A 16,940-nucleotide genomic window follows, 5' to 3' on the forward strand; every position below is an offset into this window, starting at 1 on the left:
CATGACAGTAGAATCTGCCAAGAGTGTCAACCAATGTGTACCTTTCAACAGCGTTTCAACCATTTATATATTCCCATTATCAACATCTGAGCGTCAATGATATACTATGTTCTTAATCTCTTTCTTGCGGTGCAGACGTGCAGTAGGTTAGACTTCAGGGGTGATGGCCCCCTCATAAGTCTTACCAGGTACGCATTGCCATACAAAACTGATAAATACTCCCATTTGGAGAATGTCAAATATCATATGTCATGACCCGAAACACAAACTATGTAGAATTTTTTGAATATGCTAGCTAGGTTGCTCTGTTAGCAATTATCTTGTGTGTGCATGGATATCAGGATATGTCCAGGTTCAGAGTTCAGATTATCTAGGTGCACTCTGTGCAGTCTTTAGTGTGAGCAGATTTTCAGCTACAAGATTAGGAAGAATAGTAGGCAAGCATAGAAGTAATGACTGCAGTAATTAGGTGGTTAAGTGAGTTCTTATGGTATGATGTATTCGGTTAGACATAGCAAGAGAAGTCAGAAGAAAAAAAAGGAGTGAGCATTTGCAGCACCAAAAACCATTGTAGATGTGTGTGTTTTGTGCGTCAGCAACCCGTTAGGTCTTCTTGGCTTTCATGCTTTCACAACATGGTCGACCTGGGTTCCAGTGGTGAGAGGTCAAGTTGACAAGTACCTTGACCTCATATATTGTGATGAGTGATTGTCGTGATGACTTGGAGGTTTTGGTGTGTTAACTTGATTTTGGCTTGTGTTTGTGTCAGGCTAACCGTTGTGTGTGCGTTTTGTTTATGTTCTTGTGTTTCCTTCTTCAGTGCCCGTGTGGAGCGTTAGGTGTTGACGGGTGGTCAACACGTGGAGTGGACTAACCGTGGTGTAGTCGCGACTCTGTGGAGATTGCGTCGTGTGCTTGGTCTTTGGTTGCAGGGTACACGGGCGTCAAGTGTCGACGGAGAGCTGCCGTGGAGGAGCTCATACCGGACGGCAGCTGTGGCGTCCACTCCTGGATCGAGGGCACAAGCGACGACGGAAGGTGGGTTTCTTGGTTTGCGCCACAAAACCAAGAAGGCGGACGGCGGTTGAAGACGCCAAGTCGTGGAGGCACGGGCGTCGGTCTCGGGACTGACGGAGGCGACGGGCATCGACGGCGTCTAGGGCCTCGCTGCAAGCGAGGAGGTGATGGGCGTCGGGCGGCGTCTAGGGCCGTCAGAAGGTCGAGGCGGGAACGGCGTCTAGGGCCACGGCGTGGAGGCGGGAATCTTCCCGCGCGAGGAGTTTTTGCGGTTTTCTCAAAACCGGCCATCTACCCGGGTTTCACGGACCTTCCAAAATCGTGGACCAGATCTTCATCAAGATGGCGGCATCGTGGAGAAGACTTCGTTCCGAAGAAAGAACCTCAGCCGTCAGATGAGATCATGTACAGGGGGATGCTGCAGACCAACCGGTCTGACCGGTCCCTGGCACCGGTCTGACCGGTCTAACCAACCGGTCTGACCGGTCCATGGATGGACCGGTCAGACCGGTCTCGGCGGGTATAAATACCCCCACCAGCCCGTGGTTGGTTGAGTCTTTTGAGTTTTCTTGAGTCCTTTTCATTTTTCCTTCCCCTTCCTCCTACTCCAGATTAGGGCCAAGGACTCCAACGCAAAACGAGGGTTAGGGTTTAGCTAATCTCTCAAATTAGTGGGTAGGATGGTGGGCGGATGGCTCTAGCCTTTGTATAGGTGAATTCCTCTGAGATTAATGAATGAAATTCGTTTGAGATTCACCTGTGTGTGCTGAGTTCTCGTCCTCTCCCTCCTCTCTTGCGTTTTGGGTTCGAATTCTCCTCTTTTGGTGTGTTTTGTGTTTGGAGGAGACAACCCTTTGAATTCGTGTTTTGTTGAACTCTTTGTGACGACTCCAATGCATCTAGCCTAGTGCCAAACCCCCTGGAATCGCGAGTTCTCACGAATTGGAGTTTTTTGTGTTCTTGGGAAAACCCCAATCCACTTTGATCTTCTTTCGAATTCTCAAGATCCTTTAATCTTTTGGAAGAGATCTCTTGGGGATATGTTCACGGGACAGGTGTGAAGGTATCCTCCAAGTTTCGTTAGATTTCAACTTCGTTTGCTCGAGATTTGCCTTTTGAAGCCTTGGTTGCGGGCTGTCTGGGAGCGACCGGTCTGACCGGTCTGGAATTTCAATTTCTAGCCCAACCGGTCTGACCGGTCTGAGCTAGCGGTCAGACCGGTCTGACTCAGCAGAGCTGCTGTTTGGGGAGTTTTTCCGTATTGCTTCCGTTTCTCTTCCTATGGCCTTTTGCTTTGAGATAGCTAGTTCATAGCTACTCTCTCACCCTAGGTTCGAGGGCTTGTGGTGATTTTCGGGATATAGGCCGACGGATTGATTTTGAGAGAAATTTTGATCGGCTTCCATTCACCCCCTCTGGTCGCCAGTTTCGGTCCCTCAAGTGGGCTTCAGGTTATTTAACAACACGATTGATTCTTTGCCAAATGTTATTAAGCACTTTGACATCACTGCATATAATTTTTCAGAACTGACTTCAGCGTCTAGCGAAATTAACTTTCAGAGTTAACACTTCCCTTCCAAATACTTTGAGTTAATTGTACTACTAGCGAATTAGTCATTTAGGATAGAGAACAAATGAAATGACAACTTCTAACCTCTTCAAGATAAACATTAGACGTTGTACAAGTGGAACTCTCATGCTTAATCGATGACTAGTAGATGGGACAAACTAACGTGCATGACGTCTCCAAATACGCACGAAGTTTCATTTGTTTCTGCGAGATCTTATGTTCTGTTTTTGTGGAAAACTGTGTTATTTCAGTCCAGTAAACACAAGCCACCTGCACCCGTGGCTCACTTGTTTTGAAAACGAGGCTGGTGCACTGCAGAAGTCCAAACGACTAGGGAAAACATCATTGTCTAGAACAAGACTTGTAAGTCATTCAGGCTTTGAGTAATACTCGTCCATTTTGGATAAGTGACATTGTGACAACATGATCGCACGTAGCCAAACATTTCAATTTTTTTTTAAGACCCGGACCATTGTCCAGCATTCATTAATAAGGAGGAGAAGAGTTTACAGTTATTTTTCAAACATTTCAATTTTCAAACACTAGCTATTGATATGTTTATCAGCATCCAGATCGGGCACCTGGAATTTTATCTGTAAAATAAAGGTTTGTCCCTTGAAATATTTTCGTACCTAGTGTTGGAATCATGCTAGGGATTACTGAATATATTGCACAATAGATGCTTGAGACTGTCCTATGGTAAGTTGTCCACAAGTGGAGAGCTTCTTTGGCAAACCTCATGTAATACCTGCCTCGCGGACAGTCCCCTCGGGGCCGGCGGACAGTCTGCCAGGCATCGCCCAGATATTTATCTGGACGGATGTGGGACCCACTTGTCATTTCTCTCTTCCTCCTCATTTCGTCCAGAGCCGAACGGAGCTTGAGCTCTCGCGCCGGCGTCGCCCCTTTTCATCAATCTGCCTCCTCCAGCCACCAAACCTTGATTCCTCGTGCGGGAACCTTCCTCGGCACTTCCTCCACCTTCCCAAACTCCTAGACCGGCTTCTTACGGCCGGAGTCGCCCCCGCCACCGCCGGACACCATTGGAGGTGCTTGAAGCTTGCTCCACCGTCGATCCGCCCCTCCGGTCGTCCTCCGCTCGAACCGACCGCGGGAATGAATTCATGGTGAGTTCCTTGTGCTTTCCAGTCTTTTTCCCCTTCCATGGTGTGTCGGCGGCACCGGTGAACGGCCGTCGCCACCGTACTTGCTGCTGCCTGCGGTGCGGGGCAGAAGTTGTGTATCGCGGACGGTCCGCCTGGGAGGCACGGACAGTCCGCCGGTCAGATTAGGTTTTGTCCAGAGACGATGTTGTCTCTGGTGATTTGACAGAATTGAACTGCGGACAGTCCGCTATAGGGGAGTGGACGGTCCGCCGTTGAAATTAGAAGTTTGTCCAGAGACGATGTCTCTGGTGGGGGTTCGCAGGATTGAACTGCGGACGGTCCGCCACTTGGGCGCGGACAGTCCGCAGTAGAGTTTAGGATTTTGTCCAGAGACGCTGTCGTCTCTGGTGGATTGGATACCTGAACTGCGGACGGTCCGCCAAGGGGGGCCGGACAGTCCGCAGGTAGGATTAGAGATTGTTCCAGAGACGTTGTTGTCTCTGGTGGGTTGGCGTAGGTGTACTGCAGATGGTCCGCTAAGGGTGAGCGGACAGTCCGCCGTATAGATTGAAGTTTGTCCAGTGAGGTACCTGGTTCTGGTGGGTCGGTAAAATAGTACGGCGGACGGTCTGCCACTAGGGCACGGACAGTCCGCAGGGCATTCCAGTTTAAGTAGAATAGTTACATCTTTGAGTTGCACTCATTTATTTCATATGCATACATGTAGCATCCGCAGCTGAGGGCGACGTATTTGAGGTGATTGCGGCACCGCAGGAGCAGCCGGCACAAGCCCAGGAGGAGAGGTGTGAGCACCCAGCACAAGGCCCGTCTGACCCCAGCTCTGTGCAGCAGCCCGAAGGCAAGCCCCGGTGCACATCCTATTAATTTTAAATTATAACACATATATATGTACTTATTACTTATGCATTACGTGTAGGAGTTGTTTGAAACCCTAGTTGCATGAACCCTAGGTGTCATTGAGCTGTACTAGTATGTATAGGACATTAGCAATGCTATGCTAGATAGGGTTCTGTAGAAGTCGAGTAATTCTTGATTACTCGCGAGATATAGGATGGTTGTATGTTTCCAGATATGAATACTAATTTGGATGAAAGTCTTGGAATGAAAGAAAGAATAGAATCTGAGACCGGGCGAGAGAAGTGTAGTTCCGCCTGTGTTGGTTAAGGACCGAGCTGTTGTTGGCCCTGCTGATCATGTTTAAACTGTACTAACCGCATGCCGGGAGTAGGAGATAGTCGAAACCGGTAAGCCGAGTATTGCATTGCTTCGAAAGTACAGGAACCTGCACCCAACTCCTGGGGCGAGTCGAGTAGTCGCGGGGAATTGGGATGCATATGTTTATTTTTAGTGGTCTCACGTTGAGCTCGGCTGACCATATGTCGTTGGGCTGGTTCCAGTAGTTCGAGGCGGGGAGGGGAATGGTTGGCATGTATAGTCCGACGGGGCAAATACGTGCCGTGTTGGTTAGGTCCACCTTGCAAGGTTAAATCAAATCAATTCGCTGCCAGTCGCTCTCGGATATGAGCACCTTGGTCACTGCGTCGCAGCGTAATGTTGCGATGAAAAAATGGTTATATCCATATTGATGAACATATGAATTATTATTTATTGTTCCACTATGTTTGCTCTAGATTTGATTATGCAAATATTAGACTATGTTAATTTATATAGAACTTGGGCTAAAATAAGAAAAGTGAGGAATTACCTTAGCCGCTGTTTTCTGCAAAATAACCACCAGCCAAAAAGTCTTGCATGTCTAGATATGTGGGCTAAGTTATACCCACTGGTCGGGTAAGCCTTGCTGAGTATTAGTATACTCAGGATTTATTACCACCGTTATTTCAAGACACGCAGACGTAGACTTCTGTCCCTGCTGCGTCAAGTTCATCCGGCGGGACGCAGAGGGATGGGAGGTTGTGGAGCCAGGCGTTTAGTTTGGGATCTCCCTAGGGCACACTTTTGGTAGTTGTAGGTCCCTTTCCTCCCGTTGAACCCGGACTTCAGAAATGCAAAGTTTGTAAATTATGTATTTATTCAAACTTGGTTTGTAAAACTTAAGGTAATGTCTTATGTATATTTATTGTATATTCAAATATGTGTCGTGCTTGTACCATCTGTGCCTACCTTCGCGTGGGACTATCGGTGATGTTTCGATCAGGACGTGGGGTTGAGAAAGGATTGCCAAATTAAGCCGTTAAGGTAATGAGCCCGATGTGTTCAAATGACGGCCATTACACTTAATTAGAGTTTTAATTTGGCGGTTCCGTCACACCTCCGCTGTCCTGGCTGGAGTATCGTACAGGAGTATGTATGAGCTGTGCACAAGCACAAAAACTGCTTTGGCAAACCGACACCGTAAATTCGGATACAGAGAATGATGGGCAATTTTATAAGCCCAAACGAAGAGTGTAGAAGATGAATCATCAACGAATCTCATTACGCGTCTACATCGTGCAGTCCCTTTCGGAAAGAGATTCCTTGTTTGGACAGATCCGATCTAGAGGAAGGCGAAAGGTGAGAGGGGTAGAGAGTTTTTTTCGAAAGCAAGATGAGAGAGGGCTCCCGTGTTGCTGTCTGAAGAAGTTCTTAGCAGAGGTGGTAGGACGCAGAACGTGATGATGCCTGTATTTTGATTGTCAGAGGATCGCTGTATGTAGTGAGAACAGTGAAAACATCGCTGACACGCATATGTAGTGAGAACTAGCTGTGTATGTTTTTTTTTTGGGATTCTTGAAAAATTATGTGCCCTTTGCTCTTTCTTGAAGAATTTGTTCAATTTTTGGTGGAGAAATTTGTTCAAAAATTATGCGCCCAATTATCCACGTGCAACGTTGAACTTTGACCTCAGAAGTGGAGCATATAATCTTCCACAATTATCCACGTTAGTAACATATTACCGCCACGTGCAGTAACATAGTACTCCAACACCTGAAGAAAAGAGCAGCACGGGCTTCCGTCATGCCATTCGACCGTTGCCCACAAGCGCCAGGCCAGCCCAACGGTCGGAAGGCTCTGTCGCCGCAGTACACTCCACAAGCTTCTTCCAGCTGCCGCCTCCTTCTTCCATAGGATTCTCCTGCCGCTTCCACTGTCTCCTCACCAGGCTCACCTATTTAACTCACCCCCACCTCTCATCTCCCTTCCCAAAACAAAGCACAGGGCACTTCATCTCCCTTCAAAGAACACTCTGCTTTGCTTGTTTTTCTTGTTCTTTCTTCACGTTCTCACCTGCTCCTCCAGCTAGTGGGAATTCCGGAGTAGGAAGAGAGGAGGAAGCATGGGGTTCGTGCTGGTGATCTCCCTACCTTTCATCTTCTTCACCATCCTGCTCGGGTTCGGCTGCTACTTCCTCGGCAAGCACAGGGGGCGGGAGGAGATGCGGTCAGGCGTCGCTGCCCAGATCTACGGCACGCCGCTGCCGCCGCCCGGCGTCGTGGGCGGGGCCTCGCCGGCGCATGAGCCGTTCGCCATGAAGAAAGAAGGGGCTGAGAACGTCTGAGTGGGATGATGTTTCTGGATTTGTTTAAATGATAATTAATTCCTTTCGTCGATGCAATGTCATGGTGTACATTGAGCAATTTATGCATGTGTTTGTTACTTTGTTGAGGGGAAAGATGGTGAAGCGGTGTGATATAATGTAATCACAATATGTGGAAAAATCAGTGTTTCTCTTTGATTGGTATGCTCTGGTCTTTGCATGGATTGCACTTAGACTTCGCAGTTCCCTTTCCTGTTCCCTGGATGGAGTTAATTGAGATGGAATTTCTCAGAAAAGGCAAGCAAAAAGGGTGGGCACAACAGCTGCAAAATGCATACGAAGCAGAATACATGAACTGGAGCTCAGCTGTCACTTTTTCTTGAGCAACTTGATTTCTCGAGTTTTCACCATCTTTGAGGATCTGCACATTTTCTGTTCCTTCTTCATAAGATGGTGCTGCTTCTTAATTGCAGTTAATTTGATGGTTTCTGTCAGTCAGATTGCAGGTGGTTTTAGCTCTAGTAGAACAAGGTTTGCAGGTTCCAAAAAATCATTCTCACTGAAACTAAAATGGCCACCACCCACAGGTGACCAAACCAAAAGGTTAATTTATTGGTTTTCCAGTTTGTACTGAAAACCAGGACAAGAGAGATCTAGTTCGCTCAGGACACACATGCGCTAAGGCAAAGCCAAGCCAGAATTACCACAATCATTCACAAGACTACTCCAAGACTAATGCAAATTCTGCCTTGGGCAACGAGACAGTATGGCATTTTGGACAACGAAGTAGGATTAACATCATCCTTGTAGTAGTATCTTCATAATACTGGGAGAACACTTTTACTTTCTGTTGCAATCAGAGACACAAACAGATTAAGCTTGACGAATCACATATTTTTCTTATTACAAACATATAAAATCCAACACCAAAATTCGCAGAACAAACAGTTCTGCCAAGAACGATCCGGGCCCTTCATCTTCATCCAGCAATGGTAATCAAAGGACAGCGCCAAGGAGGCAACCTTCTGTGCTCTCGGGCTAATTACAGAGCAGAAACCTGGTGAGCACGAGCACCCCGCAGGCGGCAGCGAAGAGCGCGAAGACGGCGAGGTCCCTGGCCTGCCATCGCTTGGGCTTTTCGGCGCCCTTGGCCTCGACGCGGAGGCTCTTGGCCCTGCGCAGCGCGTCCACCTCCTTGAGCAGGTCGAAGTCGAGCCCCTTGCGCTTGAGCTCGGAGACGCACCTGGCGAGGAGCAACGCGTCCTCCCGCTCACGCGCGAGGAGCCGCTCCAGGACGGCCTGCGTGTCGGACTTGTACCGCAGCGCCCAGAGCATGGCGAGCGAGGAGAGCAGCGAGACGAGGCAGGGGATCCATGAGCGCCTGCACGCCTCGGCCGTGGCGGCGCCGGGGGAGGAGAGGAAGAGGATGAGGACGGAGGCGGCGTGGAAGGCGAAGAAGGCGCAGTAGAGGAAGGCGATCTCCTTGCGCGCGCCGTCGAGGCGGGCCTCCCGCAGCGCGACGCGGCGCGCCAGCAGGTCCTCCTCCTTGACCCACTGCTTCAGCAGCAGCCGGTGCGTCCCGCTCGCCGCGATCTGGCTCAGCGGGTGCTGCTGCTGCTTCGCCTCCGCGCCGGGGGTGGAGGAGACGACGAGGGCGCTGGAGTCGGCCATGGGCGGCGGCGCTCGGGGTCCGTCGAGTGGTTCGCGTGCGCGGCGGCTTGGGACGGGAGGGATCCGGAGAAGAGGGGAATTTTTGGGGTCGCAACGGTCGGGGAGGGCGAGATGGGCTTAAAAGGTTGGGGAAAAGCGGGTTCGCGCACCTGGGCGGCGCAACGGTCGGAATTCCTCTTCCTCGAGCGCGCGCGGTGGGCCTGGTGGCGACGCGGGTTGGGCGTGCACACGGCCCGGCAAGATGGGTTGAAGAAGATGCGTTTTTTCTATTTTTATATTTTTTAAAAACATTTTTTATAGAAATATATTTTTGGTTTCATAATTTACAGTTTTATACCCCTACCGCCCGGCAGGAGGGCGGTAGGCCCCCCGCCCCGCCCTCTTGCCGGGCGTTAGAGACCTATATGTAATTAAAATTTGAGTGCTATCGCATGGAGACCCCTACCGCCCGGTGGAGGGGCGGCAGGCAGACCGACCGCCCGGCAGGCTCCCCCTAATATAAAAGCAGAGGTCTCTCTCCCCACACACCTGCATTTGCAGCAAACAACATTCATAGAGGGAAAAAGGAGAGACGTGGGGTGAGGGAGAGAGTTGCAACAACGAAACTCTGCCGTATTTTAGCTTAAACTAATTGCCACCATGGCACCATGATCTTTGCTAAAAATGCAACACTAATTTAGCTTAAACAGGTGCTGTGCGCTAGGACTGGCTGGATTCGGCTCATGTTTTTGTTGTGCTACTTGGCCAACAGTGCAGCATTCCTTCACGCAATCTCAATCCTAGCATTCCTTGACGCGTTCCACAACCTCCAACTGGAGAGGAACAATCGTTCTTTCATGGTGGTACAAAGAAGCCTGGCTCAATCGTAGACGTTTTCCATATTCCCATTTGGGTGTAGAACTGCAGAGTAAAAATCGTGAGACAATATACTCACCAGTCGCCAGAAGGCTGCAAAGGGTGATTATTGCATTGATTGATCTGGACAAACTGGATTCTTTAAAAAGAAGAACAATCTCAGAACTAATTGTGTACCCATCTGAACTAGCTAGTTCGAGTGTGCCACAAAGTAAATGGAAGGTGCCAAAATGTTTAATCAAATTGCACATAAACAGCTGTCTGCACGTATCTTGCATAATCACACAAGTCATAACCCACAACCAAAACTGCTTTACATAAGTTGCCATGCATCATGCATGAACCGAGAAACTGACCCTACGTTGGAGGAATGGTTCCACAACCCTGACGGCAGCTATTAGCTTTGGACTTGATGTATGCAAACACAGTCGAAGAAGACGACTTTGACATTGCCTTATGCTCATGCGGACGACGCTGAATGAATCTTGTAGCTAGGCCACCGTCGGTGTCTTCCAGATGGGCATAATGCTCGCTGGCCTCACCCTCAGGTTCCACACGGTAGGGGGAGCTCGTTTTCGATGTCGCGGCCAACGGGACGATGTCAGCACGGCTGATACGGGTCCGACGATGCCAAGCAAAGCTCAACTTCCTAGCGACGTCCCGGCCGGCGGCGACCGCGAGCAGCATTGCTATGGCGGTAGAAATCGGAAATGGACCCTGTGCTGCCTAAGGCCAAGTCTGCAGGCAGCGGAGCCAGGAGATTTGTTTTACACTCGGGAGCTTCAATTGAAGTGCAAATCAAATTGTGCTCAAAACAATATATAATAATTTGTTTTACGCCAACTGAAAACAGAAATCATGTGTCGAAATAAAACAGCAAAAAATTAAATATGTGGACACACAAAAAAAATATGCATTTGTTGTAGCTCGCCAGTTGCCGTGCGCTCGTGCGGAACCGGACTTATCGTTGCAGGGGACATGGATCGCAGCTTGCTAGCTCCATCGCAAGCGCTTTAGCGACTATAATGGCTATCGTGTGAGATGGATGGTGTGGGTGAACAGAGTCACAGACAGGATTGATCCACAGCTGGAATCAATCATAGGTTCAGGTTCTTGGTTCAGATGTTTATTACGCCCGCCGTCTGGAGTCGGCCTGTGGAGGGAAAGAGTCATCGGCCCACCGCCCACGCCACAATTCTTCAAGCAAGAGACCACATGGCACAGTTACTCTAGTCTCTGCTTTCTACTGACCGAAGTTGCTGCTATAATTATCTGAGCATGCATGATCTTCAGCTATGATTGCTGTAAATATTGCCGGGCTAATTTATGACGCTGTCAAGTTATACGGGCTCATTTTTACCTCAAGGACAAGTAAATGCTAAAAAATAAAAATGGCATACTCTTTGGTGGGCTAACTATATGTAAGCATATCAACACTCTATACTTGTAGTATGATTGTAATGACCTTAAGATTGATTTGAAAGTGATCGGGTGCTCTAGCCTAAAAGGAGAAGGGGGTGAATTATGCACTCTAAAACCTTAACCTATGGCTCCAACTAGTTTGCACAAAAACTTAAACTAAAACAATCTATCTAGATGTGCAATTATGGTTCTTCTAGTGTAAAACCCCCATCCCAAAAAGAGTTTTGCAACTTATAGCAAATCCTAGCAAGATATACACTAAGAAAGTAAAAGCACACAAGTTGCAATATGAAATGCGGAAGCTTAAAGAGGAGGGATGAGAGGAAGCAAACTCTCGACACGAGGATTTATCCCGTGGTTCGGATTGCCACAAAGGTGCCCCTACATCCACGTTGTTGAAGCACTCACGAAGAGTATCACTTCTCGGTAATCAAGTCTCTTCCGTGAACACAATTACGGTCATCTTGATCCCGCTTTCCACTAAGGGAGCTTGCCCACAAAGGAGGGGTCTTCGTCCCCCGCACAATGTTGTCGACGCCGCTCCACACCAAGCCGGAGGGTCGTTGACTTGCCGGCGAGCCACCAATGCTCCAAGGAGGCCGGCGCACCGAAATACAAGTGTGGTTCACTTTAGAACCTGCCACAAGGCAGAACACCTTGCTATCACACTCTCTAAAGAGCTAATCCTAGCACTAACACTCACAAAACTTGTGCTAAGCTTAAGGATTTGATCTATTTGTATTTGGATGGCTTGGAGGTGTTCTTGGATGTGTATGAGGCTTCTAGGAACTCCAGCATCCTCAAATGACCCGGGGTGAGGCATATATATAGCCCAACAAGTCCATAGAGCCGTTGCTCAAACGGCTAGCTGAAATCAACATAGCATCGGTTGAACCGATACCTCTGTATGGGGTAGCGTCGGTTTAACCAGTCACTCTTAGACCTGAAGTAGCCGTTGAGCTTCTGACGCACTGTCTGCTGCTGACACAGTACCCATCGGTTAAACCGATGCTTAGTCATCGGTTAAACCGGTCACACTGGACCAAATACATAGCCGTTGCACTCTTCTCTTCTTGCTGACGTCATTGCACCGATGCATTGCTCCGGTGGGCATCGGTTCTTCCGGTGGGCATCGGTTCTTCCGGTGCTGAAGGCTTGGCTGCTGTGCCCTTGATATCACCTCTGGACAATAGTATGTCGATTGCACCGATGCCTGTTCCTGACCCGTCGGTTAAACCGGTGCCTAAGGGCTGATTTCACTTGATTCCATTTGGCGCCCAGACTTGCACCGATGCATGGGCGTCAGTTCTTCCGACAACCATCGGATGCACCGATGGTGGGGTATCGGTCTAACCGGTGCAGCTGAATCTGCAACTTCTCGTCCAATTTGTCGCGGCAATCTTTTGGATTCTTGAAATATATTCTATCTCTGGAACTTTATTATACTTTGACATCTCTACGACTGATTGGACTTGTCATCTTGATGGTGGATTGGTCTTTGCGTCTGGACGATAGATTGAACATTGCGTCTTGACGATGAATTAGACGTGTTGAATTATATCCATGGGATCTAAAAACTCCTACAAGTGTGATCTCACAAACTCATTAGTCCTATTGATTATGTTGTCATTTAATCACCAAAATCACAAACAATGGCCTAGATGGAGGCCATGTTCCTTACATGATTGCTACATGCATTGCCAGATCATGCTTTAGTTGCGTTATTCCTTGCCTCCTAGCTCTTCCACATTTTCTCTCATGGCTTGAGGTCAATGCGCTACGTGCATCTGGACACGGCGTCTATTAAGAATGAGTGGCATTAGGGAAACACATTTCACAATCAAGGGTAGGTACGTGACTGTGACAACCCAAAAATCTAACAAAATTAAATCACGCGCTAAATTTTTTTTTCCAAAAACTTTTCATCGTTGAGCTCAAAATCCGACTAAAACCCTGAACCATAATTCCCGGAATCTTTCTCTGTTTCAAACGTCCGATCTCCAACACCCCCGACCCCTTTTCCCTGTGGCCTCGTCAGCACGCGCACGCGACCGCTGAGTGCGGCCGACCGGCCCCGCGGTCGACGCCGCGATCAGCGCGGCGCGAATCTCCCTCTCTCTCTTCTCTCTCTCTTTCCCTTTCTCTTTTTCCTTTCCCCACTTTTCTTTTCCATTTTTCCTTTTCTCTTTCCATTTTCTTTTCTTTTCTCCATTTTTTCTTTTTCCCTCTCCCTCCTCCCTTCTCCTCTCTCCTTCCTCTGCTCCCGAACGCCGCCCGGCCCGCACCGTCCGGCCCCCGGCTCTCCGAGCCCCGCCGCTCCCCACGCGCAGCCCTGCCTGGCTCCCCCTCCCCACTCCCGCGCGCTGCAGAGCAGCCACTCGCTGCGCCGCCCGCTCCCCGCCCTGTGCGCGCGCGCGCCCCGGCCTGCCCACGCACGCGCACGCGGCGCTCGGCGCGCCGAGCCACGCCGCGGCCGCCTGCCCGCGCACCGACCCTGCACCTCACCCGCACACGCGCACCCGCACCGCCTCTGCCTCCTCTGCACGCGCTCGCCGTGTTCGACGCCCCGAGCCGCGACGCCGCACGCCACGCCGCCCGCCGCTGGCGCCCCGCCCTCGCCGCTCGCGCCGTCGCTCCTATGCCTGCACCACGCCCCATCCTCCCCACGTGCGCCTGAGCCGTCTTGTCGTCCTTGCCGTCGCACGCCGCGTCGCGACACCGGAGCTCCATTAATGGCGCCCCGCGATGCTCGCTAGCCGGCCACCTGCCCCGCACCGCTCCGCCGCCTTACTCGCCCTGTAAAGGGACCCCCCCCCCGCGCCGCTACTCCGCCCCACAGCCACCTCCGCTGCCTCTAGCTCTCTCCCAAGCCACGCAGCGCCGCCGCAGCAAGCTTGCTCCGCCGCCGCGCCTGCCTTCTGTGGACCGACCTTTCCTCTCCCTTCCAATCCAAGGTGAGCGGGGGAAATCGAGCCCCCGAGTTCCCCAGTGCTTTCTCCCACCCCCTTGACCGTCATCACGCCTCTGGGGCGCCGGCCCAGCGCCACCCGCCGCCCGCTGCCACCGGCCGTCGTGGCTAGGCCACCTCGGGCCGCCTCTGGCCGAGCCGCGGCCGGGGATCGGACCCTCTCTCTTTTCCCTCACTCCAGAGCCGCTCCCCGAGCCCCAGGCCGACGGCCCAGGGCCGCCGCCGGCGTGTGCCACCCCCTCCCCTGTTTCTCAGCGCGAGGGGAGGAAGAAGACAGGGCAAATATGCCCATACCCCCCTACCCTTTGTCGTTTTTATTTAAGAACCCCTCCACCCTTTAGCCCTTTTGCTAATTAAGCCCTACCCTTTATAATATTTACAAAGAAAACCCCCCACTATATAAACTTATTTATAAATAAAACCCTACCCTTTTCCAGAGTAACCCAAACCTTCCCTGAAATTCTAATCAAGTCCTTTCACTAATTACAAATAGGTCCCTGACTTCTTATTTAACCCCTAAACCTCCCTGTAACCAATCATTTCATGCGCCAAGCAACCTCCGATCGACCCGAAACTTTACCACGACATTTCTAACATAGTTTTGGCCATGCCATTAGGAAACCGCACTAAAATATTACTTCTATCTCCATATCTTAATTGTTTCCGATTCGAGCTCAACGATAAAGCTTTTATTTCTTTTTCTTGATTGTGTGTTTGTTTGTATGCGCCATAGATCACGGTGTGAATGAGGGAGAACCCGTCGACGAGCAGTACTGCGAGCCAGCGAACGAGGACCAGTTCCGCGACCTCAAACCCGAAGGACAGTGCTCCGATCAGGACCTCCCGGAAGGATTCGAAGACGGCAAGTTCAATCCCGCCCTTTGATGCATACTTTGTCCTAGTTTTTATAAACACAACCTATGGGCCTGTTTTATAAAGTTGCATATGTTTTGCCTGCTGAAAACATGGTTGGATAGCCACCCCTTGATTTGTTATAACCATTCCTTGACCACCTAGATTAATGTCTGAATGTGATTTGTTTAGACGTTAATTGCTGCTAGAACGCTTAGGACTTTATACACAATACAACTTGTTTTATAAAAAGAAAATGTGTGAGTGTGTGGGAAGGGAAAATGTGGAATTTTCGAAAGATAAGTTTAGACGGGATGGATGGCACTTTGTGTGATTTGCCAAATGGTGTGCTCGTGCCTGTGTGGTAGAGCAAGGAAGGGAGATATCCATCTTGTCACCACTAAGGACCGAGTTGGTGTGTCGTCTCACCTAACTCCACTATCGTGCAAACCACTCGACCGTTGAATGGGCAACGGCTTAGCATAAACCCCACTAGTTAGTCTGATAGCCATCAGGAGAGCTGAGAGCAACGGGTGATCAAGGAGAAGGGATTAGCTCTGTGTGACTTATGCCCCAGTTAAAATCTCTGTGATAGGTCAATGACCCCTTGGTGGATCCCGTGATGGTTAATCAGGTCTAGCTAAGGTGGGTAATGGCTTTGTTGGGATCTGCACCGACACTAAGGTGATCGAGTTGCGGTACCCCGCTTGTGGGTAAAGTTGCATACCTCTGCAGAGTTAAAACCTATTCGAATAGCCGTGCCCATTGTCACACCCTGAAATTTTTGAATTTCAGGATGTGATTAAAATTAAAAATAAAACAATAATTTTCTCATAGTTTTAAAATTTTCTCAACATTTACTTTTCTTCACAGGGAATTTAGTAAAAATAAATGATAATTGGTTGTTTTTATAAAATTAAATGAAGGTGTTTTGTTTGTTGTGCACTCATGCTACCCTTGCATTGTTTTAATGTTGTGGTTCAATTTGAATTTGAATTCTTCGAATTTGAATTCAACTTGAATTTGTTTGAACCGTTTGCAAAAAAGAAAAATAGGAAAACTCGTTTTCAGCCCAAACCGGCCCAACCCTCCTTTTCCTCTTCCCTTCCCGCGGCCTAGGAAACCAATGCCGCCGGCCCGTTCACCTCTCCCCCAGCCCAAAACACCTACATGCGCCGGCCCACTTCATTTCCACCGGCCCATCCTGCCACCTCACTTCCCTTCCCTCCCTCTCTCACTGACACGGGGGTCCCGCCCGTCATCCCCGAGCTCGGGACGGGCCAGGACTCTCCCCGAGTCCGAAAGGAGCACACCCCCTCCCCCCCGCGGCTTTGTGGCCCGCACGCCAAGGAGCCCTGCTCCACCCCTATTTAAGGCGCCGCACCCCCCCTGAACCCTATCGAATCGAGCCGCCGCCTTCTAGTCCTCGCACAACCCTAGCCGCGGCCGCCGCCATTGTTGGAGCCCGAGAGCTCTGTGCCGCCGCCGATCCGCCGTTCCGTCGCCTATCCTCGTCGGCCACGCAACCCCGGAGCTCCGCGTCGTGGTGAGCAACGTCTCCAGCCCTTTTCCCCCTCCTCTCTCCCTCTGTTTCGCTCGCTTGAGCTCGCCGTCGCCGCCGTTCCGCTCCTCGACGCCGCGTGCCCCGGTCCGGCCTTCCCCTCGACCACCGAACCCCAAGATGAGTTCCCTGTCTCTCGCTCTCGCTCCCAGGCCAAACCACGCTCGAACCCGTGCCCGGAGTGCCGATTTTAGCAACTCCGGCGACTCCCGCCGCAGCTCGCCGTAGCACGTCGTCGCCGGCTCTGCCCAGCGTTGAGCCGAGCCGCCGCTCCGCTGGACGAGCCATATCTCTGTCTGCAGCCGAGCCAGCCCGCCAGCCGAGCCGCGAGCCTACGCCCGAGCCGCCCCGACCTACTCCACGCCGTCGGATCAAGATCCAACGGACGAGATCCAATCTAGCCCGAGTCAATCCAAACA

At 50.4% G+C, this 16,940-nt stretch overlaps 1 protein-coding gene across 1 annotated transcript; it reads right to left on the reverse strand.

Moving 5' to 3' along the window:
• Positions 1–7,979: 7,979 nt before the first annotated feature.
• Positions 7,980–8,970, reverse strand: LOC120649568. The gene has a single exon (XM_039926403.1). The coding sequence runs from the start codon at positions 8,861–8,863 to the stop codon at positions 8,231–8,233; it is 633 nt and encodes a 210-aa protein (XP_039782337.1). The 5' UTR covers positions 8,864–8,970; the 3' UTR covers positions 7,980–8,230.
• Positions 8,971–16,940: the final 7,970 nt, after the last annotated feature.

The sequence above is a fragment of the Panicum virgatum genome, chromosome 9K (genome assembly GCF_016808335.1).
Source record: "Panicum virgatum strain AP13 chromosome 9K, P.virgatum_v5, whole genome shotgun sequence".
Classification (NCBI taxonomy): Eukaryota; Viridiplantae; Streptophyta; class Magnoliopsida; order Poales; family Poaceae; genus Panicum; species Panicum virgatum.

Coding starts and splice junctions, on each gene's coding strand:
- LOC120649568 (XM_039926403.1), bottom strand. CDS start 8,863: ATGGCCGACTCCAGCGCCCTCGTCGTCTCCTCCACCCCCGGCGCGGAG.